The sequence below is a fragment of the Orycteropus afer genome, unplaced genomic scaffold, assembly GCF_000298275.1.
Source record: "Orycteropus afer afer isolate SDZICR_OR568_19922 unplaced genomic scaffold, OryAfe1.0 scaffold00025, whole genome shotgun sequence".
NCBI lineage: Eukaryota > Metazoa > Chordata > Mammalia > Tubulidentata > Orycteropodidae > Orycteropus > Orycteropus afer.
Window position 1 is genome coordinate 9,113,900 of NW_006921612.1, and position 11,373 is coordinate 9,125,272.

At 37.9% G+C, this 11,373-nt stretch overlaps 1 protein-coding gene across 1 annotated transcript in view; it reads left to right on the plus strand.

Moving 5' to 3' along the window:
* The window catches only part of KIDINS220 (kinase D interacting substrate 220), a 183,065-nt gene that overhangs the window by 49,220 nt on the left and 122,472 nt on the right, over positions 1-11,373 (plus strand). Inside the window, exons 9-10 of the mRNA XM_042783667.1 lie at positions 4,838-4,936; positions 7,055-7,153. Of these exons, the coding sequence (XP_042639601.1) occupies positions 4,838-4,936; positions 7,055-7,153 (198 nt within the window). The remainder of the gene's footprint in view (positions 1-4,837; positions 4,937-7,054; positions 7,154-11,373) is intronic.

The window sequence follows — 11,373 nt, forward strand, 5'->3', positions numbered from 1 at the left end:
ATGTGTTTTGGGTCTGTGTCCTGGTCCCTTGTTTCTCCTGTTTTATCTTGCTTCTTTTGTGGAGTGTGATGCTCTGTTGTCTCCGAGGCATTGTGACATTTTTGTGTTTATATTTAATTGGTGATTATATGTTGGAGTGACTTGCCCACAATTTTCGTTTTCTTTGTTTTGTTTGTATGTTATGTACACAGGCAGGGTACTGTGCTGTACTCCTCTATTCACTAGTTGACCGCACTTGTATACTCACCACCTGTCTCCTTTCCTTTGCCAGCCTCTCATATGTCCTTGTTGACCCTGGCAAACAGAGCCTGTTCTTAGGTCCTGTTTTCGTTCAGGGTTTTCCACTAGTTGGTGCCTAATCCACTTCTGTATAGTTCTTTCAAAGCTCAGGGTTCCAAGATTATCTTCTGTATCTCTGTCAATTGGTTTTTCTTTTCTTTGTTGAAGACAGTCTGTGTCGCTTGTCTGTCTATTCCTCCATCTTACCGGAAGTCCTCTCATAAACTTTTTTAATCAGGTTTTACCAGCCTTAAAGAGCAGGATAGGAAGCTTCCCTTGCTTTTCTATTATCTGGAAAGAATTTTTGTGAAATTGGTGTTATTCCGTCTTTAAATATTTGGAAGAATTCACTCGTAAAGCCATTGAGGCTGGAATATTCTTTGTGGAAAGTTTTTAATTAAGTATTCTATTAATGCATTAATTTTTTTCCTTTTTAATTTATTTTTTACTGTGATTTGAGTGGAAGTTTACAGAGCAGATTCACTTTCCATACAGCAGTTCACACATGCGTTGTCTCATGACATTGATAGTTTACCCCAATCATCAGCATTTTTTAAGGACATGGAAAAACCAATTACTAAGTTCATATGGAAATGAAAGAGACTTGGATAATCAAAGTATTGCTGAAGAAGAAAAACAAAGTAGGAGGTCTCACACTCCGTGATCTCAAAACCTACTATATAACCACAGTAGTCAAAACAGCATGGTATTGGTCTGATAATAGACAAATAGACCAGTGGAACAGAATAAAAAACCTAGAGGTAGACCCATCCATTTATGGACGGCTGATCTTTGACAAAAGGCCAAAACCCTCTATATGGGGGAGAAATAGCATCTTTAACAAATAGTGCTGGCAGAATTGGCTATCTACTTACAGAAAAATAAAACAAGACACAAATCTTGCCCCATACAAGAAAACGAACTCAAGTTGGATCAAAGCCTTAAATGTAAAACCCTCAACCATAAAGTTCATCAAAGATAAAATAGAGGCAAATCTAGGGCATAAATAAATTATCAAGCATAACCCAAAATGCACAAATAGCAGAAGAGAAACTAGGTGACTGGGGCCTTTTAAAAATTAAATTCTTATGTCTATTGAAAGACTCCTCCAAAAGAGTAAAAAGAAAACCTGTAGATTGGGGGAGAATATCTGGCTCTGGCTTATCTGACAAGGGGCTTTCCTTTATAATTTATAGAAAACTTCAACACCTCAATACCAAAAAGACAAGCAATCCAGTTCAAAAATGGTCAAAGAACATGACCTAACACTTCACTAAAGAATATATACAGGTGGCAAACAAACACATGAGGAAATTCTCATGATCATTAGCCATTAGAGAGATGCAAATTAAAACAACAGTAAGATATTATCTCACCCCAGCAATAATACCAAAGTTCAACAAGATAGGAAATAACAAATGTGGTGATGGTGTGGAGAGATTGGAACTCTTATTCACTGCTGGTAGGACTGTAAAATGGTACAACCACTGGGGAAAATGATAAACGTTTCCTTAAAAAATTGAAAATAGAAATACCATTTGATCTAACAATTCTATTACTAGGAATATATCCTAAAGTGTTCAGATCCAGGACTGGAATAGACATACGCATACCCATGTTTGTCACAGCAAAATTCACTATAGCAAAAAGATGGGAACAACCTAATTGCCCATCAGTAGATGAATGTATAAGCAAACTGGTACATTCACACAGTGGAATACTATGCAACATTAAAGAGTAATGAAGAATCCACAGATTCACCTCACAACTTTGGAGGACATTATGCTTAGTGAAATAAGTCAGTCATAGGACAAATATTGTATGAGTCCATTATTGTAAGATATCAAGGAAAGGTTTAGGCAAGGAAGGAAATTCACTTTGTTGGTTACTGGGAATGGGCGGGAAGAAGAGGGAAAATTTTGAATTAGTTGGTGGTCACAAGTTGATTTGGGTGAAAGGAGAGGCAGTATGGAAAGAGTCTGTGACCAGCACAGTCACACTGGGGAAAGGGAAGGACACAGAAATGTGCAAAAAAGATATAGACAAGAGACAAATACTACTATATGCACAATACTGCATTACCAATAGCAGCAAACACTAGGTTATGTGTAAATGCATAGACAGGGAGCAGATCAGGTAGGGGTAGGTGAATAGGAGTATATCCAAGACCAAGGATAGATTTAGCTGAAGATAGTCTTACATATATTCTTGTGCTACAAAATTATCCACATACATCACAGAATTAACAGAGGACAAGGTTGGAGTAGCTTCTCAGAGGCAATCAAACACCTTGAGGGAGAGAATCACTGGGCCTGTGGGCTTGTGACCATAGTCTTGGGGGACATCATGCTGAGTTGGCACAATATAATACATAAAAATCTTGTTCTGCATCCTACTTTGGTGTGTAGCGACTGGAGTCTCAAAAGCTTTTGAGCAGCCATCTAAGATGAAACTATTGATCTTCTCTTGTTTGGAGCAAAGAAGAGTGGAAAATTCAAAGTCATTTGGAAACAGTTTTTCCAAAGATATGATGGACCACGAGGACCTCAGCTTTCATTACCCTGAGACTGAAAGAATTAGATGGTACTTGGCTACCAATGCCAACCACTTAGAAACGGATAAGAATTGGAGCACCTGGATAGAGTGGGAGGAAAACTGTGGAACAAAATTGAAAAACACAAAAATAACCAGAATTACTAGTCAGATACAGGCTGGTGGAACCCTGAGACTATGGCCCTGGGTCATTCTATGGCCTGGAAGTGGACTCACTTCCATGGATTGGCTCTCAGCCCAACAGTAGAAAGACCTATGAGCAGAACACTTACCTCAGGGAGATGCACTGCTTAGATCCGTCAGCCATGAGATACCAGGGGCAGCATTCACATAGAGGGAAAGCTGGACAGATAAGAATACATAGATAAAAAGAGCACAGGGAAGGGGTAGTCATAGGGAGGAGAGGGGAGGAGAGCTTTTTATGGTTGGGAATGGTAATCGGGGCTATGAAATGAAATGTACATGAACTGTTGACAATAAAATGAATCTGATTTGTAAATTTGCACTGAAATCACAAAAAAAAAGACCAGGTATATGGGTGTGGGGAGGATGAGAGTTAAGAATGCTAAAAATGATGAAGATTATAATGCCCTTTGGTTATGTAATATATTCTCATGCATTATCTTTGGAAAAAGTTGGGCAGGTATATTATATCATATTACAGATGAAAAGCCAAGGGTCAGAATTATTAAGTGACTTGTCAAACGTTTCAGAGCTCAGGTATTGATGACTTCCAACCTAGTATCTTTTTCTGAAATATGATCGCACTACAGAATGCATACTTCATTGTGTGGTGTTTTTTTTTTTTTTTAATTTTATTTTGATTTGGGTGAAGATTTACAGAGTAAATTCACTTTTCATACAGCAGTTCACATATACTTTGTCTCATGTCATTGACCAAAATTTACAATGCAACAGATCCCCTCCCACTTCTTCCCCATAGTTACCTCTTCCCAGTGTCCATCCCTCCATACTCTTCTGCACCCTGAGCTGTCTCCCTGTGCATAAGCAGCCCTTCCTTCTCCCATGATTGTTCTCTCCAGGGCATGTGCCTACTTGAGGTAAATGTTTAACTCACATGACTGTACTTTGTTTGGCTGGAAACCACAGGTGTGGGTTCAATTCCAGACCTGAAGGGCAGCTAGGGGCCATAGTCTCAGTGGTTCCACCAGGCTCCATGAGACCAACAAACCTGGTCCCAACCGTCTTTTTTTTTTTTTTTCCTCCAAATGATTTTGAGTTTTGTTCCACATTGTTCTCCCTCTCTGTCCAGGATTTCCTACATTCCCTTCCAAGTGGATGACAGTGGTAGCCGGGCACCATTTAGTTCTTCTGCTCTCATAGTTGTATAGGTCATTGTGTGGTATTTTAAAAGTCAAGTAATGTTAAGTTTTCCTAGACTTCTTTCATAAAGAATTTCTCAAATCCAAGATAGAATAAGAATTATTATTATTTCTCACCATGTTGCCAACTTTTGGTAAGATTTGTTAATGTTTCCTGGTAGAAATGTTAATAATGATATTTTACATTAACAAATAGTAGTTTTTAATATCATATCTTATATGAAGTGTTTGTTGATAGGTATCTTTGTTATTTTGTGCTGCAATAAGGAAAATACCAAAAGTGGGTGGCTGTAATGAAGAGAAATTTATTTTCTCACAGTGGGGAGTGTAAGTCCAAATTTAGGGCATTAGCTCTAGGGGAAGGCTTTCTCTGTCAGTTGTGGGGCAAAGTCCTTGCCTTTTGAACTTCTGTTCCTTGGCTGCTTGGTGATCTTCATGAGGAATGGCATCTGTCTTCCCCCATCTCTGCTTCTCTTTTTCCTGCTTAATCTGCTCCTTTTATATCTCTAAAGGGATTAATGAAACTAATACTGTCTCATTAACACAACAAAGAAAATCTGTTCACAAATTGGATTATAACCATAGGTATAGGGGTTAAGATTTATAACACATTTTTTTTGAAACACAATTTGGTTCATAACAATATGTTTTTTATTTTATAGGACAATAAAACTGCTTTGTATTGGGCTGTTGAGAAAGGAAATGCAACAATGGTGAGAGATATCTTACAGTGCAATCCGGATACTGAAATATGCACAAAGGTAAAAATGATATTTCTATACTGTTACAATACTTAACATTTGAATATTAGTGTCTTAGTTCTGTAGTGCTGCTATAACAGAAATACCACAAGTGGATGGCTTTAATAAACAAATTTATTCTCTCATAGTTTAGGAGGCTAGAAGTACAAATTAAGGGTCCCAGCACTAGGGGAAGGCTTTCTTTGTCTCTATAGGCTCTTGGGGAAGGTCCTTGTCTCCTTTCAACATCTATGGGCCAGGCATTTCTTGGAGATCTCCATGTGTCTTGGCATCAAGCTTCCCTGGATCTTGGAGTTTCTTTATGCAGAGACCCTGGGCTCAAAGGACATACTCCACTCTCAGCTCTTCTTTCTTGTTTGTAGTCAGATCCCCTCTTCTCTTCTTGCTTCTCTCTTCCTTTCATTTCTTATAAGATAAAAAGTGAGACAGGCCACCTCCCAGGAAAACTCTTACATAGGATCAGGGCTCTGACCTGAGTAAGGGTATTGCAAACCAACAACGACAAAAAAAATCACTGCCATCGAGTTGGACCTGACTCATAGCGACCCCTCCTTAGGTTTCCGAGGTGGTGTCACTATAGAAGTAGATTGCCTAATCTTCCTTCTGAGGAGTGGCTGGTGGGTTTGAACTGCCAGCCTTCTGGTAAGCAGTCAGATGCTTTAGGCACTACCCCATCAGAGCTCCTAAGGCGTGCATCCCACCCTAATTAATGGGCTTACCACTGATCAGCTGATCACATCAGTTCACATCATGGGGGATGATTACATCATACATAATTGCCAAATTACATCATTACATAGCTGCCACACCACTGAGAATCATAGCCCAGACAAGGTGATGCATATGCGGGGGGGGGCACAGTTTAATCTGTGATGATTAGTATTGTTTGATATTAGACTTAAATTGCTTTGATTGGGAACATTTTTTATTAAGGGGTAAGTTAGGCTGACTCATTGGTATCTAACAACAACAAACTTTGTATCCTTTCAAAGAATTGTATATTCACAGCAAAATAGAGTGTGTAATTTGTTACTTCATTTAAATCTTTTTTCAGAAAGTACAATGTCAGCTATTCATAAATTGTGAACAGATAATTTCCCAAAATTCTTTTATGCTTCTGTTGTTTGCACTGCAGAGCACATTTCCTTCTAGAAGACTGTTGTGAGTGGTTGTTAATTCTCAAAAAACCCACTGTGGCCTATTTTACTCAAATCGTGTGAGAAATAGAAAACTATTTAACACTTTAACCTTATGTGTAATAGTTTCTCATGTTGAATTCTGGGTTGCAATTGCAGGAATGCTTAATGAATTAAAATTATGAACTCACCCATAAGACAGTCCTATTTAATCTGCTAGAGATCTGGACCAACATATTTCTAAACCAATGATTCCAGTACCCTGTGGCGGAAAATTTCCCGGGAAGGCATCTGGTTTGCAAAGTGGTTCCTTGATAATCTTTTTTGCTGCTGTGAAAAATCTTTGTTTTTCTATGTGTCAGCTACTGAGACCACTTGTTGCTTCTGACCATGTTTCTTCCTTTCCTAATTCAATGCTGAACTGTGATGTCATCCTGTTTCTCTTAATTTGATTTTTGAAAGCAATAGTGAACTCTTTGGAGGTTTTTCAAAGGCGTAGTCCTTGTATCAAATTATTTCCCATTTTGTACATAGGTCACAGAGAACTGAAGTGATGTTGCTATAAATTTCTGAATGAATTTAGACACTGGTTTGCCAGGACATTTATAAGCTTAACTGTGTAATTGGTTGGTGGGGAGATAGTGAGAATGAGAAGTGAGCTCTGAAGATGCTGCCTCAGAATCACAGAAATTAGTAATGGTGCCTGACGAATGGCAATAAGAGTAAGGTTGTAGGGTCACAGTTCTCAGCTATGGTTTATTAATTGATTGAGCACATCCCATCCTTGGTTGAGTGATATAAAATTATTTTGATACAAATAATTGATTTTGAAAGGAAAAGCACTTTTTAGTTTTTAAACATTTTTATCGAGAACATGTTTAAATATGAACTGTTTCTAGAGTCAGATATTTAAATTCTTTACATGCACATTTATATGAAATAAAACTATTAATCTCATAAACTTTCTTACTTTTGCCCATAGGATGGTGAGACACCACTTATAAAGGCTACCAAGATGAGAAATATTGAAGTAGTAGAGCTGCTGCTGGATAAAGGAGCTAAAGTATCTGCTGTAGATAAGGTAAAAACATCTGTTCAGAGAGAACACTTTTTGGAAGGCTGTTGGCTGACTCACCTACCTAAGGAATCTAATTTTCTTTTGTAGAGGAGAGATTACTTGCTGGGGATATCTGTGTAGGATCTTGATGCTGTGATACCTTCTTGGTTATTCTAATAGCATGTTGAGAATGGTCAGGCCCAGTGTGGTTTTTTTTTTTAAATACAATACAATAAAATTTAATTTTATTTTGTGGTTGTTTTAGAGCATATACACAACAAAAAATACACAATATATACAGCAAACGCAGACCAGTTCAACAGTTTCCACATGTACCATTTAGTGACATTGATTACATTCTCTGAATTGTGTAACCATTCTCACCCTGCTTTTCTGATTTGTTCCTCTCCCATTGACATAAACTCACTGCCTCCAAAGGTTCCTGTGTAATCTTTTGAGTTAGTTGATCTTGTATAGATAGTTTTTTAAAGAGCATGATGTTTAAGGCAAACATATTTTACAAGTTAAGCTAAAATTTTGTTTGGTTTTAAGAAGACGTCAGGACATATTTTTGAGTTAAGGTTTAAAGATTACCTCAGAAAGGTATTTCAGGGGTTCAGCCAGTCTTTATGGCTTCAGGAAGTCTGAAGTCCAGGAGAAATTGAAATTCTGTATTTTTTCCCTTTTGATCAAGATTCTTCTGTGGAATCTTTGATCAAAATGTTCAATAATGGTAGATGGGCACCACCCAGTTAGCCTGGTCTCCTGGCTAAGGAGGCATTTGCATACGGAGGCAATTAGCCACACATTCCATAGGCTCCACACATTCCATAGGCTCCACACATTCCATAGGCTCCACACATTCCTGAGTCCTCTTTCTCCCTCTGTTGTTCCATGCTAATAGAGACCAATTGTTAGGCCATGGATGGTTTGATATCTTTGTGTGGTTTGGTATCAGGGTTATATTTGCTTCATAGAAAGAATTAGGGAATATTCTTCCCTTCTTTTTCTTTTGGATGAGTTTAAACCATTTTAGTGTCAATTCTAGTGTTGGTAGAATTCCCCTACCAGTTTACTGCTTCAGATCTTCCTTCTGTTGCTGACAACAGTTAAGGGGCGCTTTCATTTTAATCACCATGGAGGAGATATAGGAGCTCTGGTAGCATAGTGCCTAAGGCACTTAACTGCAAACCAAAAGGCTGGTGGTTCAAACCCGCCAGCCACTCGTTGGAAGGAAGATGGGGCAATCTACTTACGTAGTGATACCACCTTGGAAACCCAAGGAGGGGTCGCTATGAATCAGATCTGACTTGATGGCAGTGAGTTTGGTTTTTGGTTTAATTTGGAGGAGATGTCATCATGTAGAGAGCTTGTTGTAGATAAACAGGAGAAACGAACCTGAAGTTGGCTGGAGAAGACAGACTCTCATTTCAAACTGGTGTTAGTGTTCACTAACAGGAGATACACTACTTCTGTTGTGATACTGCTTCGGAAACCCAAGGAGGGATTGCTACGAGTCAGGTCCAATTCGATGGCACATAACAACAACAACAATAACAGGAGATACTGCAGTGGTTAAAGTGCTGGGCTGCTAATCGACAGGTTGACAGTTCAAACCTACCAGCTGCTTCACAGGAGAAAGATGCAGCAGCCTGCTTCTGTAACAACTTAAAGTCTTGGAAACCCTATGGGGCAGTTTTACTCTTTCTTGTTGTTGTTGTTGTTGTTATGTACCATTGAGTCGGCCCCAACTCATAGCGACACCCTTCTTGGGTTTCCAAAGTGGTATCACTAAAGAAGTAGGATTGCCCAACTTTCCTTCCGAAAAGTGGCTGGTAGATTTGAACCGTCAGCCTTCTGGTTAGCAGGCAAGTGCCTTAGGCACTATGCTACCAGAGTTGCTATGACTTGGAATTGGATCAACAGCAGTGGGTTTAGTTTTAACAGGAAATAAAATATTGTGCCATATGTCTTGGTCATAATCCTTTCAAAGGCATTTTAATATTTCCCATATTAAATTTAACTTTAAATTGCTTAATGCTTCATGTATAGTAGATTCCTGGTTTTAGTTTGTCTTAATTTTAAGCAGGGTGGTTTTCTTTCTCTACTTCAAATGAGTTCCCCTAGAAAAGAAATAAATTAATTTTTGTATGATATAAGAAGCATTGTAAATTTTCCATCTGAATGTATGATGTAATTTGAGTTTTCTTCATGATAGCTGAGAGTTTATCTTTCTGTTACTTATGAGGCAATTAAACAAAAAACATGGAACCTATATACATTGGCTTCTTATTTTACTAAGTAAGGACATTTTTAAAAATCAAAACAAAAATTAAAACTCTCCCATCTATCATGACCATAGTAGCATCATTTTATGTAAAAGAAAGGACATGTTAATATTAAAAAGTAGGAAGGACATAAAGTGAAAGAAGAATTTTTCAAATTGAATGCATTTAGCTTTAGAAAAAACTTCCTATATTGCTTGTTTTTCCTCATTTTCTGCTGACATATCTGGCACTCGTCCTCTAATTTGCAGTAAGAAATGATGGACTAAATGACTTTTAAGATTTTATATAATGTCATTAATTCTGTGATGTGGTATTTATAAGCAATTATTTCTTGCTCACTATTAAGTTTCCTGAATGAATGCTTCTTAGCATTTCTTTGTTGCTTTGCTTTGAGTCAGTGTATGATACTTGCTGACAAGTATGTATGGTACTTGGAACAGTCATTCATTCATCAACAGTCACTTATTGAGGGCCTAATACAGATAAGGTGCTGCTCTGTCAGAATTTGAGATATAAACTTGTATGTCTCGAACCTGGCTCTTCATAGAGGATTTTATAAAAATAATTTAAGGATAAAGATTAATGTTATTCTACCCAGCTCAGCACTGCTCTGTTTATATTCAGCGTATCAGCAGGATATATTAATGTCTTCCCTACATTTTCAGACATTTTATTTTTGTCAGAACTGATGATATTTTTGTCTTCTGATAGGTTTGGGGATGAGAAACCAGGGTTAAGGTAGGAAACACAGATGATAAAATCAGGTTTTGATGCATTTAGTCTGAGTCTTAGATGCATTTAGTCTGATAAGACATTCTGGAGGCAGTGGCCAATAGGTATTAGGAAATGTGGGAACAGAATTTGGTTAAGAAATCAAAGTTAGTGATGTTGGCAGTTAATTACTGAGAGATGGGAGTTGCATGAGAGTATGTCTAAGGTCATCAGTGGGAAGAGAGATGAAAGCTAAGGTCAGAACTTCACTTCTCTTATGATGTATCATTTCTAATTTGTTCAGTCTCTTACTATTAGATTATAAACTTTTTAAGGTCAGAGACTATTTTATCTTTCAACTTTGCCTCCTCCAAAATATGCAGCACTGTGCTTTACATATAATAGGAACTCAATACATTCTTATTGTTAAATAAATAAGTGCCATATTTACACTATAGGAAGAGAATCTAGAAAAAGAAGTAGATGTGAAAAAGAAGGGGAAAATCAAAATCAAGATATGGTTATGCCATAGAAGCCAGAGGAAGAACATTTCAAATAATTATTTTGTGTGTTATGGAGAGGTCAGAATGGATGAGAACTGAGGATTTAATTTGATAAATATTGAACCATTGATTTTCTTCAAGAGAAGTATTTGTGAAATCATGTATGAGAGGGCAGTTTGCAGACTGAAGAAGTCTTTTACATGTTAGTTTTTATTGCTGTTGGATATAAATACTAATCTTAGATTGCCAACGGTTAAGAATTTAGTTACTATTGAAGAAATGAGGCACTGAGTTGAATGTGGAGAACTTTTTTCCATGGGATTTAATAGAATTATAGAGATAGGGTGGTTTAATAGGATGTTGTTGTTGTTAGGTGCTGTTGAGTCATCTCCAACCCATAGCGACCCTATTTGGCAGAGCATAATGAAACACTGCCCAGTTCTGTGCCAGCTCATGATCTGCATCATCTGCATATAACTCACTGCCATGGAGTCGGATCCAACTCATAGTGACCTCTCCTTGCATTTCTGAAGTGATAACACTATGGAAGTAGATTGCCCAACCTTCCTTCCAAGGAGTGGCTAGTTGGGTGTGAACCGCTAGTCTTCTGGTTAGCAGTCAAATGCCTTAGGCACTACGCCACCATCTGCGTATGTTGTTGTTGTTGTTGTTATGTGCCGTCGAGTCGGCCCCGACTCATAGCGACCCCTCCTTGGGTTTCCGAGGCAGTATCACTACGGAA